Source organism: Setaria viridis, chromosome 9, assembly GCF_005286985.2.
Source record: "Setaria viridis chromosome 9, Setaria_viridis_v4.0, whole genome shotgun sequence".
Lineage (NCBI taxonomy): Eukaryota > Viridiplantae > Streptophyta > Magnoliopsida > Poales > Poaceae > Setaria > Setaria viridis.
This window is the reverse complement of record NC_048271.2, coordinates 21,697,566-21,724,801: the sequence shown is the minus strand read 5'-3', so window position 1 is coordinate 21,724,801 and position 27,236 is coordinate 21,697,566. Positions and strand designations below refer to the sequence as shown.

At 47.4% G+C, this 27,236-nt stretch overlaps 2 protein-coding genes across 4 annotated transcripts; one reads left to right on the top strand and one right to left on the bottom strand.

The window, feature by feature from the left end:
- The first annotated feature begins 795 nt into the window (after nucleotides 1–795).
- Nucleotides 796–2,974, top strand: LOC117839126 (SPX domain-containing protein 3). Its single transcript, XM_034719389.2, has 3 exons — nucleotides 796–1,429; nucleotides 1,532–1,685; nucleotides 2,440–2,974. Exons 1-3 carry the CDS (start codon nucleotides 1,193–1,195, stop codon nucleotides 2,808–2,810), a joined length of 762 nt encoding a protein of 253 aa, XP_034575280.1. The 5' UTR covers nucleotides 796–1,192; the 3' UTR covers nucleotides 2,811–2,974.
- Nucleotides 2,975–3,085: 111 nt separating this feature from the next.
- LOC117839125 (uncharacterized) lies at nucleotides 3,086–10,034 on the bottom strand. 3 transcript variants are annotated; one of them, XM_034719387.2, is made up of 10 exons: nucleotides 9,918–10,034; nucleotides 9,679–9,836; nucleotides 6,651–6,938; nucleotides 6,293–6,422; nucleotides 5,572–5,679; nucleotides 5,372–5,474; nucleotides 5,171–5,296; nucleotides 3,937–4,130; nucleotides 3,500–3,625; nucleotides 3,086–3,428 (listed from the first exon to the last, which is right to left on the bottom strand). In XM_034719387.2, the coding sequence occupies exons 1-9, from the start codon at nucleotides 9,968–9,970 to the stop codon at nucleotides 3,535–3,537; spliced, it is 1,251 nt and encodes a 416-aa protein (XP_034575278.1). In that variant the 5' UTR covers nucleotides 9,971–10,034; the 3' UTR covers nucleotides 3,086–3,428; nucleotides 3,500–3,534. The 3 variants fall into 3 exon arrangements, with proteins under 3 accessions (XP_034575278.1, XP_034575279.1, XP_072146902.1); XM_034719388.2 differs by having other exon boundaries at nucleotides 6,293–6,419; XM_072290801.1 differs by lacking the exons at nucleotides 3,086–3,428; nucleotides 3,500–3,625; nucleotides 3,937–4,130 and adding an exon at nucleotides 4,137–4,617.
- Between the last annotated feature and the right edge of the window lie 17,202 nt (nucleotides 10,035–27,236).

Here is a 27,236-nt window from a genome sequence, read left to right as displayed (position 1 = left end):
TGGGACAAAGAGAGTATATCTGATCATCAAAAGTGCTTGTCATCGAAATTATTAATTTGTGTTGCAAACTGCGGAACTATATTTCTTAGATTTGGCATGGCTACATGGATTCAGGTCGTTGACTCAGAGTGGATGCTTATATTCAACTAATTATTAGCAATATGCCTGAGAATAGCACAGTAACATGCTGGCTCAGTTCTCCGATTGAGTGTCTATGCGTGCACTTAGGCATGAATAAATCTGCGAGCACCATAACATGTTTCAGAAAATATTTAATTTTTGTTGATTTATGTACTCTAAAAATCGTCGGAAAAAATATGCTTTCACAATACCTGTAAAACAACGAGGTGTGTTGGAGATTATCTTTATGGATTATGGTAGACTATTGATAAACCGGAGTGAATCCGGATGGATACTTGTCGTACCTGCAAAAGCATTTCTGGAGAGAGAGGATCCGAACCCGAGAACAGAGTGACAAAAGGAAAGGTTCCGTTGGAATGTCAACTGTGGACTTTCGAAGATCCCATGGAATCATACCCTTCGCGGACCGACCATGACCCGTGTGGATCCATGGGAAGCAAAACCCTCCGAGACGCAAAGCCCCCGATCGTGTCGCCGAGTCCGCGCATGTAGTGGAATATGCCTTGCACAGATTCTTATTCTTACACCTCCAGTCCTCCCCTCTGACTCTTTCCTCTCCTTTTTTCTGAAGAATTCTCCCCATGACCCGGTTGTTTGGACATGCCACAGCCTGCGACTCTGACGAAAAATCCGGCTGGTTAAGAAAGACTCACCAAATCATGACGATCTCTCGCTGTTCTGATGGTGAAAACCTTGTGAAGTCACGTTGTCAACCATCACTAAGCTCACCTTCCCCTTCCTGTCCTCCATGCCAACCATGGCATATGCCGCGAGATATTCCCAGCAGCGTACTAGTAGCTAACCCATCTTGCACTCCTCCCCAACGATGTCTAATCTCCCTCACAAGTCACACTCACCCCATGCCCATCTCTCCCCAACAATGCTTGCCATTACACTTGCCAAACCACGACGCCATCACATATATACATATATATAAGTTTGTGAGTACGTGTATTTTATGCATAGATCTTACTAGCTACAAGCTGCTGGGCTGAGCGACCAAACCAGCCGTCGTTGGGTGCTGAAGCATTGCGAGACAGACACAGAAGAGATGAAGTTTGGGAAGAGGCTGAAGAAGCAGGTGGAGGAGAGCCTCCCGGAGTGGCGGGACAAGTTCCTGGCGTACAAGCGCCTCAAGAGGCTCGTCCGCCTCGTCCCGGCGGACCCGTCGGCGCCCCGCCGGAGGAGGGCGGCGGAGGCTGCCTTCCTGCGGCTGCTCGACGGCGAGGTCGACCGGTTCAACGCCTTCTTCCTGGAGCGGGAGGAGGACTTCGTCATACGCCACAGGGCACGTCGTCCCGGGTCCCCTGCTTTCTTTTTTTTTGGTACGAAATGCAGCGCGCCTAGTGTTGCGGCGTGACTTACGCTTGCGGCGTTTTCGTCTGTGCAGGAGCTGCAGGAGGCGGTGAAGAAGGTGGCGGCGGGCGATCATGAGCCGGCGGCGCCGCGGCGAGCGGCGGAGATGAGGAGGGTGCGCAGGGAGGTCGTCGACCTGCACGGGGAGATGGTGCTGCTGCTCAACTACAGCGCCATCAACTACACAGGTCGCCTCGGTTGCTCTGCCTCTGTACTTGCTCTGCTTTTCTACGGTGTACCTCTCTGTTCCTGCACCTCTGTTTTGCTTGTGGCATGCCACTTGCCAAATGGCGTAGACGGTCTCGACATTGGGCCGCTGCGAGCGTAGATTCGTGATCTTGTTGGCTCACGGTAATGTTCTGTCATTCCATCCTTACTTCAGATGAGACGGCTGAAAAACGTGCCATGGTTACTCGACCGTCAAACTCTTCACGCTGACAGCAATTTAATTTAAAGACTTTCCGAAAGGAATAGCACAATCTTTAGTTGCATCATCCCAGGTAGCAAGAACAGGATTCTTTTTTTCTTGTTTTGCTAGAACCGACAGCTTCCAGGTTGTACATTTCAAATTGTAAGGTTTTTGTGTTTAAAAAAATATTGAGTAATTGGCAAAGGCCAAAGGGATAGTAGCAGCATATGCCACATAGCCTAACAAAGCCACCAAGTTCTTGATTTTCGGTAGGTACGCAATTATCATGTGGAGCTGTGTCCGTGTCCCTTTTTTTTTTTGAAAACTGAAGGGCTCAATTCTGACTTTCGACTCGAAATTTTGACTGGGCTGAACGCTTCAACTAGTAGACCAGTCATATTCGGCCCATCACTCACCAGGAGCTGCTTCGTCTGTCTGCAAAGTTTTCATCATGAAACAAATTGGACATGGCACTTGAAGATTCTTTAAGAAAAAACACGAAAGAAAGGCTAATTGATGGATGAACTTTACAGGGCTGGCCAAGATCCTCAAGAAGTACGACAAGCGCACCGGTCGGCTCCTCCGGCTGCCCTTCATCGAGAAGGTGCTCGGGCAGCCCTTCTTCGCGACGGAGCTCATCTCCGGGCTCGTCCGCGAGTGCGAGGCCACCATGGAGGCCGTATTCCAGGCCGGCGGAGGGCGTTCCGGCGCCGGTACCACCCCCCTGGCGGCGGCGGCCGCTGCCGAGCAGGGCATCTTCCGGAACACCATCGCCGCGCTGGTGACCATGGGCGAGCTCCGCAGCGGGAGCTCCACGTACGGGCACTTCTCGCTGCCGCCGATGGCCTCGCCGGAGTCCGACCTCATGCTGTGCATCAAACTCGCCGACCCCGTACCAATCTGAGACGTGGGAATGCGTCCCTCGTGTGCGTTGTTCGTACACGGGATTCTTCCGTGGCCATTTACCGAAGCCAGATTGTCGTCGTAATACAAGATAGCAATGCAGAGAAATGTGACTACTACTTCAGAATCATTCATCGTTCAGACATGAAAAATTATTTACTATTATACCTCCCAGATTTCTTTTCCCGAATTACGATTATAACTCTTGGACTCATTCGTAAGCCTAACAGTTGATACAGGTATCTAAATGAACACGGCACATAGCTAAAAACGACAGGCTAGAAATGAGTATGGTCAATTTAAAAAAAGATGAAAAATAGCTCAGCAAATTCCGTTAGTGTGTATTCGAATACTTCATACACATGAAACAGCTGGAATTTAGAACAGGCAAAATTTGGACTGTCCCAGACCAGGATGCACGGATATGGAACAGCCACCCTCTACATCAATCATACATTTGTATCTTCTGTAGTCAAAACAATTCATCCATAGTAGGTCACATCCACATTTCCTCAACAGTTTACACCCAAAACGCCGCAACCATTACAGGTACCGCAAGGAGAATGCTTGCATTGATTTCCCTCAGTTTGACAGTAACCGAATCCGAACATCTCTAGCTCTGCATGCAACAACAGCTTGTGATAAGTATTAAAACCAGCACTTGGGTTTGAACACGGTCACAGATCCTACCTTCAGAACACGAAGTTGAATGCTTTTGTGTTCCTTCATGCTGTTGACTTCCGTTGCACTACGAGATCATCTGCTGAGTAGTACTCAGCAATGAGCCGGTACATATAAGATGGACTGTGGCCCCCACTGTCAGGCAAAGGTAACTAGATCAGGAAAACAAACTGAATGGTTTCATGCAAGTGCAGAGTGAGTATTTGCCACTGGTAGAAATTAGGTTCCCTAAATTTTGTCACCAAATAAGTAATTAAAATTTTTAATTGGAGTCCAATAGAAATAGTCCAATAGAGTTTCATCAAATGGAAATTTACATGGCACCAGCACACCAGTCACCACGTCACCAAAGGAAATCTCTGGCTAACTGCTAATGCAAGCAGCACCAAGTACATATCCATTCTCTTAAATTATCAGACCCCATAAAACAGATGTAGAGAACTTACGTATCAGTGACAAATAGGCTCACAAGCTTCGGTGGCACATAGTCAAATGTCGGATTGACAACATTTAGTAGGGGGCTGCCATCCTGAGTACTGAAATTCATGCAATCTGAGAACTCGCCGAAGTCAAGCAAATCAGATGGCGACTTAAGTTCATTCAGTAACACCTCTGGGTTGTGTGGATACAAAGGACACAGCTGCATGTGAGAAAGAAGGCTATTACAATGGAAACTTTATTAACAGATTCTACTACAAATACATCTAACTGATATTCAGTGACCGAGCATTCAAATTGTGGATACCAACTATTGCTATTTACGCAACAAGTGTATTCTCCTTTACTCATGGTTCTCAATTGTGTACAGTCAACATTTTAAAACTTTGACACCTACCTAACATAAAGGAAAATACTAGTACATTTTTCATCAAAAGTATTCTGATGTTGTTGTATATTTGCTATAATCTTTTGGCAACAAATAATTCAACAAATGAATTGCTGAAAATGTATATTGGAGTGAGCATTTCTTTAAGAAAGTACAAATTTTGAAGGTTATAAAATACTTCACTTGAGCACTTAAGTGGCCCCCTTTGCAAGCAAATAGTGCTCCTGATGAGAGGCCTCAGCATTAATCCCAGCCAGGGTGGGGTTCATGTCCAGAGAGGATTAACCATCTTTCTAGCTTGCTATTCACAAGAAAATACTTCACATAGTACAAATCTATTTGACACTAAAATACAAAGAATAATGGTGTATGCACTATATGATGTGAACCTATGCTACACTCATGAAGCTTCTAAGCATGGCACCTGTGGAAAATGGAAACATTCAAGAGATTTCCTTAGATGATGGGAATGTTTTCAGATAATGATACATGGTAGGGTGAACGAATTGTATCTGAATTGATGTCAGGGAAACATTTGGTTAAGATGCTACTATGATTGTATCACCACAATATGACATTGACAGCATCCTCTTAAGTTCTTCAAATTCCACTTCTTTTCTTTATTTATTGAACATAGTTGTGAGCTAACTGCAGGATAGTGCACCATGTCTTAACATTGATTTGAGTCTCTTGTGAGCTAACTGCAGGATAGTGCACCATGTCTTAACATTGATTTGAGTCTCTATATTAAGTTATGGACACACGCATACATTGGAAAAACAGTAAAATGTAGACACTGATTCTTATTTGGCCACAAAGGTTGTAAATATTAGGTATAATGTGCAGAAATCAACCTTGTGGCTACCAGCAACCACAACAAAGGGCACAGCATGCCTTTGAGCAGCAAGTGCAACCATGTTCATCCCAACTGGTGCAATCACTCCACCATTTGCCATTATAGCATGTGCTCCAACTATGACCTTCAGATAAAATCATTATTGGAATTGTAACGAAAACAAAGAGTTGGCAAATCAACAATCACTACATGCACATACCATGTTAACTCGAGAGATCATAGCAAAAACTGCTGAGTCTATTATAACTGTAGTTTGTACACCTTTCTCAACCAACTCTTTTGCAAGAACATGGCCCTGATATCTGATGCAATCGTCAAAGTTTCGACACTGGGTCAAACAAGATTATACAGTGCACAAGAAACAATCAGGTTACATTAAAGTTCAAATAATGCACATACCTTGGAGCACCTTCAGCAACAAATACACGAAAAGATCGCTTCTTCTCTTTCGCAGCATACAAGAACTCCTTGACAGTTCTAGAACGGCCTAGAGTTAGGATTACCTCACTGTGGCAAACAATAAACAATTAGCATTTCAGTAAGCAAGAAATATATTTCAGCTGGTACTTTTTGTATCTATAGAGAACCTCCGAAACTAGTTGGCAGAATAATTAAGACTCAAAACCATTGTGCTTCAGATATTGGCCCATCAAACCTATATAATGCTTATATTGAAAGGCAAATATTCCTCTGGTGTATTACTCTCGAGCAAGCAAAGTAATTGCAATGGTTGCTTATGCAAAAAAAAAGCTTCTTTGCATCAGAAGATAAATAAATTATTGACAAAAGCTAATTGCATGAGATGACTTCTTTATTTTTAATAACTGGACGTGGTATTTCTACTAAAGCCTTTTCTAGATATTTGACCTGTTGAACTTGTAAGTTTCCATTAATCAGCAACTAATGTTTCAACAAATCAAAGCCACCCACACCAACCCAACATTTTCTGTTTCAGAGATGCTTTAAGATATACCCATTAAATGTATCCAGAATAACTATTATATGCAAAAGCTCAAAATTGTATATCACCACTGAAGCAACTAAATATTAAAAAGCAGTTCATATTATTCTAAAGCAATATCATTGTGATGTCTGTATGTTAGCCAAAGTAAGATCATACTTTTGGTGAATAAGTTCCACAGCTTGCTCAGAAATCGGTTCGTAGCATGAGTCAATCTCATCAATAAGATCACCAATGGCTGCGATGACATCATGCTTCAGCTTCCTAGTTGAGCTCTTATCTCCAGCTGCTATAGTAAAAAACATGATTATAGTGCCAAACATGACATAAACAAAACATAATGGCCCTACAAGTTTAAAATAAATTTCAAAATATGGCCCTGGTATGATCATCTTTTAAAACAATATTTTTGCCAAATTATACAAGTAGGACCAAGAATACCAGTTCAACTGAGACATTTAGTCGTGAAAGAGAACACTAAGATAACAAGCATGAAAGTTAACAGATAAGAGCATACATTTACTTTTTCCATCTGAGTCACCAGTTGATGATGCCGTGCGGGAAATTGCAGGAGTCACGGGAATATCTTCTAGGAGAGTCTGCAATGATGGTGCACGAAGGGCATTTCTAGCATGTGCAGCAAGGACAGCAGCAGACAATGCAGGGCGATCATCATGCTCACTGTCAAATTCATCATCACTGTCAACAGTAACAGAAAGACCTTCGATTCCAACTGCTGTAGAAGATATATCCTCCTCTTTTATTATGTGCAAAACACGTCTGACAATGTTTCCAACAGCAAGCTCTGCAAGAACAGAATCCACATTGATTGGAGTTTGAAGAAAAAAGGACTAGTGCTACAATTTGGAAAGTATAGGTAAGGTATCCTGCCTATTACAGCCACATATTGCCTGCCATACAGGAAGCTGAATTGAAAGTGTCACCCCTGAGTCAAGCTAATGTCAGCATTCTTATGATCTAACACACATGCAGAATACAGCAACTGGATTACGATTACTTGACTAACTTCCAGATTGAGACCTAATCTCTGATGTGTGAATACTCCATCGGGGTAGCATATCATGTATCCGATATGTATCTGATACGTATTGGATACAGATATGCTGTGATACGCCCTGGATGCGATCCAGGCCATATTCCATAATCCACGTATTGGTCCACATAAGTGTACTGGATGCAGCTAGATCAGGTCACACTACTTGGTCTTGAACTAAACGGAAAGCTCCACCCCATCAATCCCCACAGACCTCCACTCCCTCTCCTTCGCCGTATTTCCCTCACACCTCGGCACTCTGGTGCAAACGGTGAGCTCCACCTCCCCATATCGCTGGCTTAGGCTTTTCACCCACTGCCAACTCTCAACACAAGATGCTCTCCCCATCTTATCTGGTGACTTGCGGCAGAACCATCTTCATGGACAGATAAATGCCAGAATAGGTCCCTATCATTGGTAAACAGGGCAGTGGAGAATCACTCCTAGCCATGGTTAGTCACTCGTGCTTGCCTTCGTAAAGATTCTTGTCTTCCTCTGTATATCCTCTAAATCTTCTCCTTGCTCGTTACCCAAGATCTTCTGCAGAGAATCACTCCTAATCGTCACTAAGACGAAATATCTTGCTGCTCTTTAGTATGCAGAAGAAAATAATCTAGACAGCCAGACACTGTGGAATCATGTTAGTATTCTAGTTATGGTTGGCGGAAAAATTGTGCAATTCAAATGCAAGTATTGTGATGGCTATAAGATGTTGCATCCTACTGAATCAAAGAAGTTGATGTCACATGTGAATCCCTTGGCAGAGCATTAAGAGGGTGACTTAACTTCAGTCCTATTTGAAGCGACTGCATGTTGCCTCAGAGGTAGGAAACGAAATTAATCTCGTCAAGGATTGGTATGAGATTGAGATGCACGATAAAATATTATTTCCCAGAAGAAGAAGTTGACAGGAAGGCTGTGGGAAGGAGAGTTTATGGGCCTTGGAAGATGCCCCACCCCATCCCATGATATATGAAGGCAATGTCAATCACAATTTGACATGGTGACGATACATGGAGCCAAGTAAGACATATTAGCTAAGCCAAGCAGCGACAAGGAACTGAAATGCCGCTAAATGCTGCCATCATATTTGTCTAAGTTGATTTTTACTTCACTTGTTCTTTGGTATATAAGTACTCCATTGTTCTAGGTCCCTCCCAAGTCAAGAAATTACTTCCAGGAGCTTTAGATAAGTTGGAGCATCATCATCTATGCACCCTTTGGTTGGATAAGTGTGCCTATTGCATTAATTCCACTCAACATGTGACAGAAAGAAGGGATCAGATACTTCATTTACCAATCAGATACTACAGGGGCGGATCCCGGGGGGGGGGGGGGGGGGGGGGGGGAGAGCCTGATTTTACCTGTAAAATACTGTAGACATAGCCTCAAATCACCGTTAATCTCTAGCTCTAGCCCTTAATCTCTATTATTTAGCCCCCCCCCCTCCCCCCCACCCCCGAGGTGTATACCAATTTTTTTAAAAAAACAGATAATTCCTTTTACAGATAGGTGTGTCATCAGAGCTTGAGAAGAAGGAAGATAATATAATGAGACCTATCCAGGTAAACATGTAACAATTCAAACTCGGGAAAAATGAACAGCTTGAAACTATTTCTATTAAATTATGCCATTCACCAATGGGTTAACTATTGGTGGCAAAACACAAAGCTCAATAGCAAGGTTAGTCCCGTGAAACTGAATCTGGTATCTCTGAGGCCATCAACTGAACACCAATCAAAGCCACAAACAATGCAATTCAAGACCTCAAATTAATAAAGATTAGGTATATTATAAGTAATGGCCCCAGATACCAATAATTATCTACAAGCATAGTTTGCCGATAAGCCCCGAAGTGGCAGCCAGCAAACTACAGTTGAGAGCAAACTAAATTCAGTCACAATAAATATAGCATAACTCTGATTAAGGTAATGGATAAAAATTCAAGAAATAGAAATCTAGTTTGCCAAAGTAACATTAAACACTAGCTCAAATAGCATGGGACCATGAGATTGCATATTTGCATTCATAAAGTTCATGCATTCTTCCTTTCTTAGGCACACCCGCTTCAGTGATAAACTGATAACTTTTGGACATGGAGGTTTAATTGTCATTTGGGGAAACAGAGGGCAGTGTTATCCCAACATGGGTGTGTTGGAGTCTGACTTTGGTGCAAGGGTCTGATTCAGGAAAAGAATTTTGGACACCTCCAAATGTGACTTGAAATCCAACACTGGTGGTCGCGTAACACTGTTTATAGAGGGCACAGAATTCTCACACAACGAAAGAAAAACGAATGTTACAAATCAAGTACAGTGCACGGAGATCAATATTTTAGAAACCCAACAAAACATTGCAGAAATTTAGCAAATTATCCATCCGATCAGTCTTTGAGTGTTTAATGATACGATTAGAAGCAACCACTATCCTCTATAATTAACTGGAACACGACAGCATCACAAATCGTCAGTAAAACTGTTGGATCTTTTACCGATGGGGTTGGCGGCGATGAGCTGCTCCCCGACAGCGCGTACGGCGTCGGCAAGCGCGGCCGCCTGGTTGGCACTGCTGCCCATCCGGTGCTGCGATACCACCGAACGCAGCAGCTCTGCCGTCTGCCGCGCCACGGCGTGCGACCCCTCCACCTTCCTGTCCGCCAACAGATAAGCACGGGCATGAGCAACGGCAACCGAATCGGACGGGGCGGGGCGGGGAGCGGTGGCGGCTTACCGGCGCTTGAGCTTGAGGACGAAGTCACTGACGAGAGGTTGCACGTCAGGCATAGCGGCGCGAGCGGCGGGGTACACCGGGAGATTGGGGGGGAGGGATTCGGATGTTGGTTTTTGGGGGGGGGGGGGGGGGGGGGGGGGGGGGGGGGGGGGGGAGGTGGGGCGGGGGGCGGTGGCGGGGATCGGCGGAGAGGGGTTAGGGTTTTCCGCCGTGGACGGGGAAGAAGCACTAACACTAAAGACGCGCGGTTTTATGAATTTTACAATTTGGTCCCCGAGCTGCTTTTGAGTGTGGAGAAAAAACCCGGATTGGGACCTTTTTATCTTTTCCACGATGCTAGCCGCCCTACGCCCCTCTACGTTGCCGAAGGATCATGAGCATCCTTTGGTGATCCAACTCATCTCTTAATTAATTTAATTTATAGATATATAAAATCTTATCCAGATCTTGAAATTTTATTTAAAACCAATTTTTTTCCATTACCACTTCTAGTCAGATACGCTTTAACCACTACATTCAAGTATGTATTTGATCTTTGAATCCGCGGTTCAATGGGTTAATATGTGAATAGTTTGACTATTAATGGTTCAATAACCAACCGTTCCTAGCTATGCTTCCCGCGAACAAGAGAAGCAGGGATGATCTTAGGTCCTGAGGTTTTGTTTGGTTCTCATCCTAAAATCTTTTGGACTAAAAGGTGATTAAAAACTGACTAAAGAGCCAAACAACCTGACTAAAAGGTGACTAAAAAGTTTTAGGAGACTAAATCTTTTAGCCCTCCCACCCCCTCCTAGAACTGACTAAAACCTTTTGTTCCCACCCATTACCCCCCACCCTCCCCCCGCGCCCTCCCTCGTGCCGCCGCACGGGTCGGTCGCGGCGCCCCCGCTCCCTCGCGACGCAGCTACATGGGCCAGCCGCGATGCCCCAGGCTCCGCCGCCCTCGCCCAATGCCGTCGCCGCCGCCCTCGTCGGCGACGCCGTTCTGACTTGGGGTGGCCGTCGTCGCAGGGGATCGGAGGAACTCCGGCATCGACCGCACCACGGTGGAGTCGCTCCCCATGTTCCGGTACGGCGCCCTGCACAGGCAGAAGGAAGGGCTCGAGTGCCACACTCCGCTCCTCGCTGCGTGCGCAGGAAGGAGCGGGAGCCAAGGGCCTCGATCTCCATGGCAGTGCTCGATTTGGGCAGTGGGGATCTCGATCTTGTCAGTAGGAACTCGATTTCGGTTGCGGGGAACTTCAATTCGGCAACTGGAGCGGGACAAGGGCTGCTGTGTGAGAAAGAAGAACCGGGGGCAAAATGGTATTCTTGTCACAGCATTTAATGATTTTAGTTACTTTTAGTCAAGAAACCAAATACCACTTTAGTCCACTTTTAGTTCATGGACTAAAGTGGTTTAGTCCATGACTAGAGAACCAAACATGACCTTAATGCCGTACGTACTAAGCTCAATTACATATTATAGTTAATCCTTAACTTGTTTTATCAATGACAAATATATTATGTTTAATTGTATGTCCTATATTATGGTTTTTAATTAGAGGTTATTTTCAATTGTATGCTTTATATTATTTCATCATTACTTTTCTAACAATGTCAATTAAATGGGCAAAACATTCATAGTTATATCATCGGTACATAACTCTAAAAAGATGTCCGATATTTTTGATAAACATAACAAAATTAGTATTTTATAGTAGCAAGCACATGCATTGTGGTGGTCAAACAAAAAATAGGGTTGCTGACGCCCAGATCCTAGCACTAGCGTCGGACACCGTAATAACGTAATGACATTATTGACTAATATAAGAAGGAAAAACAAAAAACCTACGGGGTATAACATCCGCGATTAGGTTGAAAATAGCTTAAGCTTTAGATAATTTGGCGAAGAAAAAGTTATGCCATATTCGTGCAACATCACCCAGCATACAACGCAATTCCCGTTCTTATCAGGTTGATCATTTGATCTCGAGACCACCATGAAGATTATCCAGGAACTATATTTTGAACCAATCACAATATAACTGTATTGTCAGATTTGGTGATCGGGTAGTCTACTAGGAATTACTCAGGTGGTAGATTTGTAGGTGGGGGAGATCGTAAGACCAAGAACTCGAATAGTAACGCAGGGACGCAAGATTTAGACAGGTTCGGACCTCCGGAGAGTAATACCCTACGTCCTGTGTTCTGGGGGATTGTATTGCTGATTGCGGGTGCGAAGAGTTAATGTGCCGTGGGGGACGCTCCTGGCCGCCTTATATAGACTGACGACCTAAGGTTACAAGCGGATACGATCTAATCCTAGTTGGTTGTTACAAGGAAATCGATCTGAGTCAGTTTACAATGTGTATCCTGCAATATCCGGGTGATATCTATTTCGCCCGGCCTCCGAGCTTATGCTTCACGCGTCTTTATGCCTTGCCCCACACGCCATGGTTGGGTGAGGCCCACTTGTCAGGCCGGCCAGTACCCTGGTCGGTGGGGACCCGTTGGTACCCTTATCCCTTAAACCCTCGAGCAATGTGGAGTCGAACGGGAGCCCGACGGATGCGCAACGAAGCTTGTAATGTACTCGACTAAAGTTGCGGTTGCGTCGTAGCGATGGAGAGGCTGCGCGGTGCTAAAAAAGAAAGAAAAATTGAAGCTTCCATAGACGGATGACCAAATGCACGTGGGCATGCGACTGCTGAGCTCCAGGATGCCATCCTGTAGATCGAAGGGAAGCACATGGAGGACGTCGCAAGACACACTCCATATGGAGTAGCCCCCAAGAACTAAAGCGATTAAAGTAAAATTCGTGCAGTAGTTGTATTGTGAGGTTTCAAAATATGGCACCCGAGGAATTGCGAAGCCAAGGGGCACACTGACCTGAAATAGGCGCCCAACCCCAGAGCGAGAGGACTGGCGGAGCTAAGGAGGCACGCCGACCTGAAATAAGCATCCAGCCACCAAGCACGAGGACCGGCGGAGCCACGGAGGCATGCTGTGAGACTTAACGGAAAACCCGTGGATTCCATCCACCGCGTGTGCCGTAACGGGGGACCCGTGGATTCCATCGCTAGGTTTACACGTCAACTCCTTCAAAAGATGAAGGGGCACGATTTCCTTTTCATTTCCACTCTTCTTGCCCCCAAACGCTACCGCTGCCAATGCCATTGCCGCCGCACCTGAGAGCCCTAGGTCGCACCACTGCACCCTCAAGCCGCATCCACCGCCTCTCGCCCGAAAGCTGTAGCCACTGCCATCACACCGCCATTTCCCACCGTATGCGAACCAAGAGGCCTGCCTACATCCGATTTGCGTCTCAAGAAATAGAAACTGAAGAGATGGCGGTGAAGCAAGCACCAGACCCATCAACCTACTATGGGTGAAGTCCATGATGATGGAGGAGAAGATCCAAGCGCTCGTCGACCGCGACCTCCTTGGTCCCAAGTCACTCCTGGAGTGGAAGGTGACTGCGGGCTAACATTTCCCCTCCGAGGATTGGATTGAGACCGTCGTCTTCGCGGCGTTCCTCGAGCGAGGATTCGGGATCCCCATCGGAGATTTCTTCCGCGGACTCCTTGACTACTACAAGATTGAGTCAGTGCATCTCAACTCTAACTCAATCCTGGACATCGCCGTTTTTATCCATCTTTGCGAGGCATTTCTCGGAATCCCCCCATTTCAATCTCTGGAGGTATCTGTACCAACTAAAAGTTGTCACAACGAAGGGGAAGATGAGAGTGATCGGCAGTTGTGGATTTTTGCTGCGGCCGAAGAGGGTCACCGAGTATTTTGATCTGCAACTGAAGGACACAAACAAGGGGTGGCACAAGGAGTGGTTCATCGTCGCCTACCAGAAACCCGAGTTGCCACCCGACTCGGGTTCGCACCCGTGACAAGGCCGAAGTGGTTGAACCAGCCGACCTTCAAGGAGATGGTTTAGGTGAAGCAGCTGCTGAAGGAGATCGCTGATCTGAAGGCACGTGGGTTCACAACAGGGGCTGTGAGCATTAATTTTTGTTGGAGGTTGACGCAGCCTATCAAGGATAGGGACCACCCCCTGTACGAGTACTCAGGTCCATTGGATCTGACCCGGGCGGTACAACGGAAGGTTACCCGAGGGGAGGTCACCAACCGGGTGTCCGAGTTCTTTCGTAGCGTCATCAAGAATAAACATTGCCCCAAAGCCTATTCCCTCAAGAGGCCGGCCGACCCGATAAGATCTTGACTTCATCATTTAACTGTCCAGTTGTGTGTTGTTTTGCGTTTTCTCGATCTGATCCTGTTTGAGTTCTTCTATCTAGCACCACTTCCTGAAGGTGCTGAGCCACAACGGCCCAAGGTCCGCCCCACCACCGATGTCGACCAGCTGCCTGCTTCCCTCGACTGGGAGTCGAACTCGTCCATCGACGTCTCCGACGAGGATGTGCCGGTCCAAGGCAGCGTGACGGAGGCTAGGAGTACTGCTCCTGTTGGGCGGTGAACATGCCAAGTCATCCGCAAGGTGGTGGAGTCCAAGGTGCCAGAGACGGAGAAGGGGAAGTAGAAGAAGGGAGGGGCCACTAAGCCGCAGGTGCCGTCTGTGGCAACCACCTCCCTCATTGAAGCCTCATCTGGGACAGTAACTGACGACTCCAAGTCGCCCAGCCCGGCTGTGAAGAAAAAGAAAGCCGAGCTCCTTGAGACAATCGATGCCGACGTGGAGAAGCTCAAGGAGCAGCTGAAGGTAGAGATCCACGGGGGAAAGCCGAAGGAGCTGACCCAGCCGCCGCTGGCGCCTCTTCGCCCCAAGTTCAGAGCGAAGAAAAGCACACTCTGCGTATGGTCATAGCGTCGTTTATTGTTGAAAGTTTGTTTGTATGCGTCTTCACTCCACCTTTGTGCCGCGCCGATCGAGCAGGAAGGCGGTGATAGAGGATGAGCCAAGCCTGCAGGATGCTGGCGTCGGGACTGAGGCAGAAGGTCAAATTCCTGATGCGGCCCTTGGGACTGCATCTGCATCTTCTGTTCAGGCCGAATGCGGGAGCGGCCTGGTGGTGGAACCTGAGAGGCCCAAGTAGAGGTCTCCGCCATGCCAAAATGATGCCGGGGACGCAGCCACTTTCATGTCTAGGGCCGCTGATGCTAGCGTCTAGGTGCAGATGGAGGAGGCCCCCAGGGAGGTGCAGGTTGACGTCGAGGTGGTGGGCTGTGACGTTGACGTCGAGGTGGTGGGCTGTGACGTTGACGTCGATGCCCACAAGGAGGATGGCCCCACTACCCTAGACTTCTTCGGGACGACCCTGGTGCAGGACGTTGCCAACGACAAGAAGGATCTTGCTAACCTGAAGCAAGCTTCTGCTAAGGTCATGGAGGTTTTATACACAAGTTGGTTGACCTAATTTGGTGTTGACCTTCATTTAGTCTTCTTTCTTTGAATTGCTGGACTAACTTTTGTACAGAACCTGGCTGAGTGTGCGCATAAGAGGACAGATGCTGTCCACCGTGTCGAGGAGTATCACCTCAAAGCTGAGCGCCTGGAGGCTGAGCTCAAAAGGGCCAAGGAGGATGTCGCGGAGCAGCTCGGACAAAAAGATCGGGAGCTAGCTGACCAGAGACGTATAACCAAGGAGGTCCAGGGCGATCTCAGCACCATGTTGAATGGTACGGCTTCGACCCTTGTGAGGATTCTAGTTTGGGTAGATGAGGTCAGTTTCTATTCTTGAATCTTGGTAATTTTGTAGATGCCTGAAAGAAGGAGGAGAGTCTCAAGAGAGACCTCAAGGAGTGTGAAGCTACCAATGCCCGACTGCAGCAACACCATGACATTGCCATGCACTGTGAGTATGCTGTGTCACAAAAAACTTGCCTTTGAGGCCAACCTATGCAAGGACATTGACTGGTGCATGATTGCAGCAATGCATAATCTTCAGCATGATCAAGTGGTCATTACAGGGTTGGAGGTGGAGCTGGAGGACCTACGGTTGGCCGCGGGATATGTGATAGACATGGTCCAGCCCAAGGCCAACCCTGCTGAACCGATGATGCTGCTGGACTGTTTCAGGAGCGCTCCCGATCGGCTAAAGGCTCTAATGAAGGAGACCGTCATGGAGTGCACTAAGAATGTCATTGCACTTCTGAAGACACATTTCCCCCGGCTGGCCATGGAGCGCGTTGGAGCAGGGGTTGCCAAGGACTTCGATCTTGATAACCTTCCAGAGTTAGCTGACCAATATCAACAAGCTGCGGAGGATGTAGTCAATGAGTTGGACCTGTAATGAAAAAACTATGATGTGTATCAATCTATGTCATGAGACAAGTAAACTAGTTGATTAACTTATGCAAATATAAAGGCTCCATCCCTTCTTTGGTGTATACGATAGGACATCATGTAGTTTAGGCCTGTAGCCGCTAAGTGCCCAGCCTTGCTTGACCAGCACTCTGCTGAGAGCGGATCTCGAGCTTGTAGAGGGGGCAGATGCAAGGTTGTTTAGGTTTCGCGAGCTAGGACACCGTCCACACGAGTTAGTCGTACTACCACGAGAGGGGTAGGAGAAGGGGTGAGACCCGGAGGTCGGTGCATAATAGGGGAAGCCGCTAAGCGTAACGATGAGGGTTTGGTCTGTCGATCAAGTCGGATAGCCCCCAAGCATGAGGAAGAGCTCAGGTAGGAAAGCAAGATGGTAGTAGGTATGCCAAGAACCTATAGGGTTTTATTTATTCAATGTGAAAGTTATAAAGAGTACATAGCTTTTATACCCTAGGGGTAGATGCGTCGCAGGTGTTGAATGTTCCATGGGTTGGGGACGCCTGAGCCGTCCCCCCAATGCAACCGGTATGTGCCGCGCTGGATGACCTCTTTGAAATGAAGGGACCCTCCTGGGGGTCGACAGTTTGTACATGTCCTTGGTGGACTGGATCCGGTGGAGCACCAGGTCACCGACATTGAATGAGCATTCTAGACGTTCCTATCATGGTAGCGTCAGATCTGCTACTCGTGCCGTGTGTGCTGGATGAGAGCCGCCACACGATGTTCTTCCAGGCTGTCGATGTTGACTTGCCGACTCTTTCTTCCTCGTAGTTTTGGATCCGTGGGGCACCGAAAGCCACATTTGTTGGCAACACGGCGTCAGAGCCATACACCAGAAAGAAGGGAGTATAGCCGGTAGCCTGACTATTTTTAGTTCGAAGGCCCCAAATGACATGGGGTAACTCGTGGATCCATTTGGTTGTGTACTTGGATGCATCATCAAAGATGCAAGACTTGAGGGATTGGAGGACCATCCCATTCGTATGTTCGACTTGGCCATTGTAGTGTGGGTGAGATACTAAGGAGTAGTACACATCGATCAGGTTGTCCTGGCAGAAATCCCAGAACTCGGATCCTGTGAATTGCTTGCTCAGGTCGGTGATGATCCTATTGGGGACCCCAAAGCGATGGGTGAGCTCTTCAACAAACTGAGCAGCTTTGGGCGACTCTGTGCTGGTGACAGCCTTTACCTCAATCCACTTGGTGAATTTGTCAACTGCCAAAAAGATGTGGGTGTATCCACTCGGAGTGGTCTTGAAGGGGGCTGACCATGTCCAGCCCCCAGCATGTGAAGGGCCAGGATGGCGGGATGGTGCGTAGAGCTTGAGCTGGGAGGTGCTACTGCTTGGAGAAGAACTGGCATCCTTTGCACCTCTGGATGAGCTCTTTTGCATCAGCAATAGCGGTTGGCCAGTAGAAGCCTGAGTAGAATGCTTTCCCGACTAGACTACCTAAGGCGGCATGGTTCCCGCACGAACTCGAGTGGATTTCGTGGAGAAGTTCAAGACCTTCGTTGCGTAGGAAGAATTTCATCAGGATGCCGGTAAATGCGGCCTTCTTAATTGTATAGTTCCTTGCCGATCACAACGTAGTTGGTGCTGTGTTGTGCGAGTTTTTCATGCTCAGCTTTGTCCTCAGAGGACGTGTTATCAGTGATGAATGCAATGAAGGGTGCTCGCCAGTATTCCTCTGCCTCAATCATCTAGACATCGGCGGACACTGGGTCAGCCTGAGGCTGGGTATTGTTGTCAGCTTGGTCTGGGTCCAGGATCTTGATGGAGGGTTTTCTCAGGTCCTAGACGAACACGCCGGCCAGAACTTGGGCGTGCTACAAGCCAAGCTTGGACAAGACATTGGCGGCGATGTTGTGTTCCCTGAGGACGTGATGAAATTCGAGGCCATCGAAGTGAGCCTTGAGTTTGCGGACCTCAGCGCAGTAGGCGTCCATGGTTTTCTTGGTGCACTCCCAGGACTTGTTGACCTGCTCTATGATGACTTGGAGTCGCCATACGCAAGGATGCGCTTTGATGCCAAGAGAGGCGGCGATGCGGAGTCCATGTGTAAGGGCCTCGTACTCGGCGCCGTTGTTGGTAGCCTTGTAGTGGATCTGGAGGATGTACTGGAGCTGCTCGGCTTTCGGGGATATGAAGATGACTCCAGCGCCGGCTTCTTCAAGGGTTAGGGCGCCATCAAAGTACATCGTCTAGTGCTCTGACCTCTCCAAGGAGGGCGACTCTTGAATCTTAGTCCATTCAGCAACAAAGTCAGCCAGGATCTAGGACTTGATCGCATGATGTGGGCAGCAGTCGATGTTGAATTCCCCGAGTTCCACGGACCATTTGACGACTCAGCCGTGGACATCCTTGTTGTGCAGGATTTCACCTGATTGGGTAGGAGAAACCACTTGGATCTTGTGCGCTTGGAAGTAGTGGCGCAGTTTATGGGAGATGATCAGAATTACGTAGAGCAATTTCTGGACCTGCGCGTAATGGACCTTAGAATCGCTTAGAACCTCGCTGACATAATATACCAGCCTTTGCACCATGTGGGCGTGGCCGGGTTCTTCGCATTCTACGACTAACACCGTACTCACGACATGTGTTGTCACGGAGATGTACAGCTATAGCGTTTCTTGGTCGGCCGGGACCGTCAAGGCGGGAGGAGTGGAGATGAATGTTTTGAGTTCCTCGAGGGCCTTACGGGTCTCGTCATCCCACTCAAACTTGTCCGCCTTCTTGAGCAGCTTGAAAAAGGGAAGTCCCTTTTCGACGAGCTAGCTGATGAAACGGCTAAGGGCCACCATCATGTCTGTGAGCTTCATGACGTCTTTCTTGTCAGTGGGCTGCGCCATGTTCGTGATGGTGTCTACTTTGACAGGGTTTGCTTCGATGGTGCATTGGCTGACCATGAAGCTCAGGAGCTTTCTTGACGGGACACTAAAGACGCATTTGCCCGGGTTAAGTTTCTATCGATAGGCCCAGAGGTTGTCGAAGGTTTAGGCAAGGTCGGTGATGAAGTTCTATTCATCTTTGGTCTTGACGACCATGTCGTCGATGTAGGCCTCTACATTTTTGCCGAGTTGTTTTTGTAGGCAACCCTAGATTGCCTTCTGGTAGGTGGCACCGGCATTTTTTAACCCAAAGGTCATGATGTTGTAGCGATAGATGCCATAGGACGTTATGAACGTAGTCCTATCTTGGTCGGTGGGGTTGAGGGCGATCTGGTGATAGACCAAGTAGTAGTCAAGAAAGCACAACAGGGTGCAGCCGATCGTGGAGTCCACAACCTGGTCGATGCGAGGAAAAGGGAAGGGGTCCTTAGGGCAGTGCCTGTTGAGATAGGTGTAGTCGATACACATTCTCCATTTACCAGTTTTCCTTTTTATAAGGACTGGATTTGCTAACCAGTCAGGGTGCTTACATTCACAGATGAAACTGGTAGCTAAGAACTTATTTATTTCTACCCTAATGGCCTCCTTGCGATCTTGAGTGAAACGGCGAAGCTTCTGCTTGACTGGCCTTGCTGTCTTGCTCAGCTCCAAGGAGTGCTCAGCCTGCTCCCATGGAACGTGGGGCATATCGGATGGTTTCCACGTGAATATGTCTGAGTTATCCCAGAGGAAACTGGTAAGTACGTCTTCCTATTTGGGAGAGAGGCCAGCCTTGATGAGGGTCGTCTTGGAGGGGTCTTCCTGGGCGAGGCTGATCTTCTTGACTTGCGGGTCGGGGTGTAGTGCCAGGGGCGTCAGGTCCACCTCTGGGATCATAAGCTGGTTCTGGTCCACCTTCTTGGACTCGACGAGCATCATGGTAGCGTTGGTCGAGTACTCTTGGGTCTCGGCGAGCAGCACAGCTTCCGTGTCGCACTTGTAGGATGTCTCAACATCACCAAAGATGGAGAGGATGCCGTTTGGAGCTGGCATCTTGAGGATGAGGTAGGTGTGGTTGGGAATCATCATGAACCTTGCTAGCATTAGCCTACCGAAGATGGCGTGGTAGGACGTCTTGAAGTTGGCTACCTCGAAGGTGAGGTGCTCAGTGCGGTAGTTGTCAGGTGTGCCAAACGTGACTGGCAGGACGACTCTCCCAATAGGATAGGATTATTTGCTAGGTACGATGTCGTACAATGGGTCTTCACAGGGAAGGAGCCGCTCAAAGTTGAAGTCCATGTGTTTCAGGGTCTCGGTGAAGATGATGTTGAGGCCGCTACCGCTGTCGATCAGCACCTTGGAGAGGAGAACTCTATTCATAGTAGGGCACACCACGAGCGGGTAAGACCCGGGGTCCGGGATGTGCACCCAGTGGTCTTCCTTGGAGAAGGTTATGGGCATCTCCAACCAGCGCAAGTACTGGACTTGTGTGACAGAGACAAAGTGCACTTCCCTGCTCTACATCTTATGCTTGAGCCTACTGCAGAAAGTTTTGGAGCCGCCGATGATGATGTTGACCTCCCGCTCAGCGCGCGGGAACTCGCCGTTATCGTTTCTGGCACCGTGGTTGGCATCAGGGTTGTGCTGGTTGCAGCGCTCTTCTATGCATTGGTCATCGCGGCGGCCATTGTCACGGTAGCGATTGTCATTGCGGTTGTCGTGGCAAACATTGTCGTGACGGTTGTCGTGGCGGTCGTCTCGGCGTGGCCGCTTGTATTCTACTGGAGCGTCGAGTTGATTCTTCAGAACCGAGCAATTGCGGAGATTGTGGCATGCATCCTTGTGGAAGGGGCACAGAGCGTTCAGCGTATCATCGAAGTCTTCCTGGAGGAAGGTTGTTTGCCTTGCAGGGTCGGCTTTGGCGATGAATGATGAGGACATTAACACCAACGATACATCCACACCTACACAAGTACCAGTTTGTGGTCCTATTACTCGCGCCTGTGCTCATCAACTTAATCATCAAGTAAGTTCACTCTTGAGTTTCTATCCATCCTATTTAGACCATGGAAACACGTGCACTCTTGTTTTGGACAGGAACCAGGGAGAAAACCGAAAGGGAAAAGGACTCGCGCAGGCTGGATCCGGACTCTAAAACAACACCAACTTGTGATGGTCACCATGGTCACATACGGACTCAGATTGGGGCATTCAAGTACTTCATGGATTCGTTATGAAGTCTATTTTCATATGAATTTGGACTCACATCCATATCTAGTCTGAGGCTGTCTCAATAACTGATTTACTACTGAGAGGATTTTTAGTGCTGCGCCACTTTAATTTGGCCCAATGGGCCGTGTATCAAGTCGGGTCTAATAGGGACGTGTCCTAGGGTTGGAGCATGACCCCAAACATCTTGATGGTCATCCTCACACCTTCATATACCCCTTAGCTGCCACCAAGATCAGTTGGGTTTTGTTTAGATCAAGTTTAGCTCTCGCTACTTGCTTGTAAGCGTGTGTGCTGGATCAGCCGCCCGTCTTCTTATCTTTGGAACCACAACTTATTGAGATTAATATTGAAACCTTCATCTTCATCTAGTAAATTCAGTACTTGTTATACTTGTCCTTGCTAGTTCTTCGATTGCTTGCAGGACGAGTGCACTAGTGGCCGAGTGACGCGCTCCACAAGATCGCGGCATCCATTGGAGGTGGTGTATCGGTTGCTAAGGCGCAGCTTGGAAGGCTGTAGTCGGGCCGTGAATGTCATCTCCATCCACCAATCGAGTTACCCTATGTCCTCTCATCGAAAGATCGGGCTCCAACCCTAGCGGGTTCCTATCAACGAAGACCTCGGGGGCCCTCTTCCGAGGTCGGGAAGGCTTCGACCTAGGTTGGCACTGGTTGTCTTGATGGGTCGGCGGTTCGTTGTCATTGTTGTGGTGGCTTGACATCATATAATTGGACGTGCTCAGCCTCATCCGTTTCGGCGTGATGGTTAACGATGTGCATCATGTGTCCAACCGTCTTTGGATCATCCTAGAACATGGTGCGGAACATCGATTGGTTCTTGAGGCCAGTGCGGAAGTACCAGATGACGTCACGGTCTTCAACGCCGGCTAGCTTGTTGCGGTTGTCGAAGATGCGGTTGACCTACTCGCGGAGAGTTTCGTTCTTCCGTTGGCAGACTTGGCCGAGGTCTTGCATGCTTCTAGGTCAGGCATATGTAGCCTAATAGTTCTGGGTGAAGGCTCTGGCGAGTTGGCCCCATGTGTTGATGCAGCCAACTGTTGGATTTGGTGACCGGCAGTCCACCAAGAGGTTACCCAGGTGGTAGATTTGTAGGCAGGGGAGATCGTAAACCAAGAACTCAAATGGTAACGCAGGGACGCAAGGTTTAGATAGGTTTGGGCCTCCGGAGAGTAATACTCTACATCCTGTGTTTTGGGAATTGTATTGTTCATCGCAGGTGCGAAGAGTTAACGTGCCCTGGGGGGCGCCCCTAGCCGCCTTATATAGTCTGACGACCTAGGATTACAAGTGGGTAGGATCTAATCCTAGTCGGTTGTTACAAGGAAATCAATCTGAGTCGGTTTACAATGTGTATCCTGCAATATCCGGGTGAAATCGGTTTCGCCCGGCCTCCGATCTTGTGCTCCACACGTCTTTATGCCTTGCTCCGCACGCTATGGTCGGGTAGGGCCCACTTGTCAGGCCGGCTCGTACCCTGGGCGGTGGGACCGTGGGTACCCTTATCCCTCATGTATGAACCATGTACCAGATCTAAATTAAAAGAGTGTATTGGTGGTCAAAATTGGCACCATGCCGACCTAGTAAGGCTGACCGGTCAGACCAATTTTTCAAGGTGGGCTGACCGGTCTGATCCTGTAGCTGGTCTGGCAATACGAACCGGTCTGACCGGTCTAACCCTACTCTAGGTAGAATTGAGGAATCCTCGTAGATTAAGACTTATAAAAGGATTTTATTGTGGGGCAAGAGCTCCCCTCCATATAAATATAAAAGGCCACGGCCGATTGAGTTTTTAATCAAATCGATCAAATACAGTTGGCTTTACTTTTTTTATCTCTAACCCTAATCTTTTCCAACCCTTTTTGGTTCTTCTTCCTTCATCCCTACGGCAATTGAGTAAGCTTTGAGTGGCCTGCCGACATCGTCCTTAGCTTTGTTTTCTGTCTTAGTATGTTTTATGGTACACAAGTTTTACCAAAATACAGGAGGCATGTGTTGGTGGCTAAAATCGGCACCAAGCCGATCTGGTGAGCCCGACTGGTTTGACCGTTTGATTTTGTAGCCGGTCTAGGAAACGAACTAGTCTGATAGGTCTATAGAGGCAGTCTGACCGGTCTAATCCTAGTCTGAGTAGAATTGAAGAATCCTTGTAGATTAAGATTTGTAGAAGGATTTTCTTGCGGGGTAAGACCTCCGCACCCTATAAATATAAAGGACCACGGTTGATTGAGTTTTTAATCCAATTAATGAAATACAATTGTCTTTATTTTTTTATGTCCAACCAATCCCTTTTGCCTCTTTTTCATTCGTCTCTACGGCGATTGAGGAAGCTCTGAGTGGCCTACCAACATCAGAACAACCCTAGCGCATCATTCCTAACGGGTCCCGGATTGGGGTTCTTAGATTTTCACGGTGCCCATATCTAAACCAATTTTACCGGCTTCCCTGACCGATCTGACCAGCTTCCCCGACCGGTCTGACCAGTCGAGGGTAGGAGCTTCATGAGAAGAGTTCGACAACCGCATGATCTAGTGTATTCAGGGTGCATTTGGCAGAGCTTCCAGATCTGATTCTCTGGTTAATCCAGCAGGAGCTCTGCCAATGAACTAAAAGGCTGGGAGCTGAAAAAAGTAGCTTCTCTTGATTCTGTGAAGTGATTCTCCATCCTGATTTTAAGAGTTTACGCTAGAGAATAAAAAAGAATCAACTTTCAGTCACAGAATCACTTCTCTCAGAGAATAAGCTCACATAGAAAATCAGATTAGATGGAGCTCTACGAAACGCACCCTGAATATACGCCAACAGAGTGGTTCAAAATCTTTAATCTATTTATCAACCCTTTTACCTTCGATATGTTTTGGCTTGATAGGGTCATGCACGAGTTCTTAGTCTAATGTAAAATCACACGGTTGTTACTGAAATAAAATTGTAACACATTACCAGCTCATGCCGGGTGAACTAGATCCACGAATCAAAGACAATAGTGACTCCGATATAAACATATCAGGATGTGTTTGGTTCGGCGAGCAGTAACGTAAATGGAAATAGAATCAGATTGCACTGCAATAGGTGGGATGTATGATTACTATCTTTGTTTGGTTTACTAATGTAAATCCCGGCACGTACTACAATCAGATTGTTTTTTTGATTACGGTGGTTGAGGAGCGGTATCGGGCACGTACTGATTCGGAGATCTGATTACGTGTTAACGAATTATAAACAGTTGCAACAAATAGAAATCAATCGTTTATTCCCAGATGCTTTGTCATTCCCTTTTTTTTAATTCTAGTTATTCCTATGCGAGAGTTTAATTCTAGTTATTCCTATGCGAGAGATAGTAACGATAAGACTTACCCTCTGTAATAAAATTAAGTTGCATTTTAGGAACCAAAGACCATCCATCTAATAGTGACTCCGATATAAACATATCAATTTCTCTAACCTCACAATTGCATGGGCAATAATTCGGCATGGGCAATAATTCGGTTAGGGTTTCTAAAAACTAATCACTAGACCCCAAAGGAATAATTCTATCCGATCTGCAAGCGGGGCAAAAAATGAAGTCGATCGGAAATAAAAAATACATGGACACGAGGAAATGGTGAAGAATACCTTTTGACTTTGCACGGTCCCAAAAACAATCGAATTCAGTGCAGCCTCGACGAGGGGGCAGCTCAAATAAGCAGGGCTACCCTCATCAATCAAATCAAATAAGTACAAAATAGATTTGCCGCTTGCTATATGCCATGCCATACGGCTCCTCTAACTCTAGTAGGATCATGCGGCAACAAAATATTTATATTAACATCTACGCATAGCATTCAACATGACAATAATAATATGAAATTAATAGCATAAAGAAAGCATGAAAAAAAAACAAGTTGCTTTCAATCACCCGATTTTAAGCCACATTTAGATGTGACATCAATTCAATTTGACCTAGTAGGAGCATTGCCGATCCAAATCATTAGAGGCAGAGAACCATGTTTCTAAAAAACAACCACAAGTACTCAATAATTTCGCGCATTAGTAATCACAATAATTGATTGTATATCCTAGAAGATAAAATTAGGTCCATAATTCTAACTACAACAAACTGAAACAGCTCTCGTCATCCTTAGAGAAGATTCCAATGAAGGATCCTGACTCGTCCCCTGGCTGACATACCGACAGTTCCAGACCAGATAAAAACCCCAGTCAATAACATGTGATATTGCATTGCAATCAACATTCATGGAAAATCAACCCACTCTTCCTCTTATGTTTCAGCAAGCCACCAAACATCATAGCAGATTCACAAATAGCATTGTCAGCTCGTACTAAACAAACCTCAACTTTGAAATCCTGCAAAATGATATATTAAGTGGTTACTGACACTGACGAGAGCAATACTATATTAGTATAATAAGCCACAGTGATTTAGCCTCCATGAACTCAATTCAGAAGCACCTAGCACTATAACCCAGGAGCACCTATATGCACAAGACATGAATGGATCACCCAAATAAACAGCAGGCTCTGAGCACCACCTCGTTGTCCTCAGGCTGGCAGCTGCAGGTACCGATATGAGTTCTCCTGTACAGATAAAACATACAAAGTATTGGGCAATGGTCGCCACCTACAATCAAATATCCAGCACAAAGGAAATGAGATGATTATTACCTGCAAAATAACACCATGAGACTTGAGACCTTCTGCTCTGAAGATACAAGGAAAAGATTCAGATTGTTGTATCTGTAAATCAGGACCAATCCTTCCAAAGACGTGGGAAGTACAGATAAGGCCAGGCGTAAATAATATAATGTACCATTCGAATGAGTTCCAGTTGCTTCAAAACCAACCAGCATTGCACCTTTAAATTCATTTTGATGAATCTCCGTCCAACCATTGAACTCCAATCCAAGTATAGGCAAGGCACAGAGCAGAGCTGCGGGTCGGCGTGGTCAAGCACAGGTGTGGGGGAGGATGGGAGGTGGCGCGTGCGGATCGGCGAGCTCCTGGCCGCATGAGAAAGAAGATAAGGGGAAAAAAAATCTTGAGAGGATAAGCCGGTGGCCGCACGAGCTGGAGCTCCTTCGTGGGCCGCCGGCCGGGGGAGCAGGGCTCCGCCACGGGCCGCGCCGCCGGTCGGTCTCGCGAGAGGATAAATCAGAACTAAAAAGGAAAAAGAAGCCAAGACGATGACAGGTGGGACAATGTATAATGACACGTGGGGCCCACGAGTTACTGAAGCTTCCAAGTTCCCAGCCAATGGCATCGTTTCCCGTGTTCACGCGGCGCTTCTCCTCGCCCTCGTCGTTGTCGTCGGACAGGCCGATGATGCCACGCCGCTCGAGGGTTGCAGGCGCACTACGGCCGCATCTTTAGCTTCGGCGACTCGCTCACTGACACCGGGAACGCGGCCATCCTCCCGGCCACCGCTGGGGGGCCCTTCACTCGAGCGCCCTACAGCGAAACCTTCCACCACCCCGGCGGTCGAGCCTCCGACGGCCGCCTCATCATCGACTTCATCGGTAAGCACTATATATATATATATATATGAGATTGCTGCATCTGCACGCGCGAGGACGCTCTCATGTAAATTTCTGACTCGTATGGCGCGCACTGGAGTCGCTAGGGTTGCCATAGCCGACGCCGTACCTCGTTGGCAGGACTAAAATTCCATCTGAGTCAATGGGAATTTCGAAACAAGTGGACGTACAGAATCTGTTAGGGTGTTGCTCCATCGTCTTTCCGGCCGTTGGGCCATGTATCATGTTGGAGCCCATTAGGGGCACGTCCAGTGGTGCACGCCCCTAAGCACTTTATATTCAGTAGAGTCAGTCAAGTTAGAGCTTGGAGTTTTGCATAGATCAATCTGTCATTGACAGTCGCCGTTCATCGGTTTGTGAGACCCCAACTTCCTATGCTTAATCCAAAGTTTC

Bases quoted from the DNA above. Each gene is read 5' to 3' on its own strand.
- LOC117839126 (XM_034719389.2), top strand. From the start codon at position 1,193: ATGAAGTTTGGGAAGAGGCTGAAGAAGCAGGTGGAGGAGAGCCTCCCG. The intron at 1,430-1,531 runs GCACGTCGTCCC...TCGTCTGTGCAG, and splicing joins ACTTCGTCATACGCCACAGG to GAGCTGCAGGAGGCGGTGAA. The intron at 1,686-2,439 runs GTCGCCTCGGTT...TGAACTTTACAG, and splicing joins CAGCGCCATCAACTACACAG to GGCTGGCCAAGATCCTCAAG.
- LOC117839125 (XM_034719387.2), bottom strand. From the start codon at position 9,970: ATGCCTGACGTGCAACCTCTCGTCAGTGACTTCGTCCTCAAGCTCAAG. The intron at 4,131-5,170 runs GTTGATTTCTGC...TCTCACATGCAG, and splicing joins TGGTTGCTGGTAGCCACAAG to CTGTGTCCTTTGTATCCACA. The intron at 3,626-3,936 runs GTAAGTTCTCTA...TTTGCCTGACAG, and splicing joins AGCCTATTTGTCACTGATAC to TGGGGGCCACAGTCCATCTT.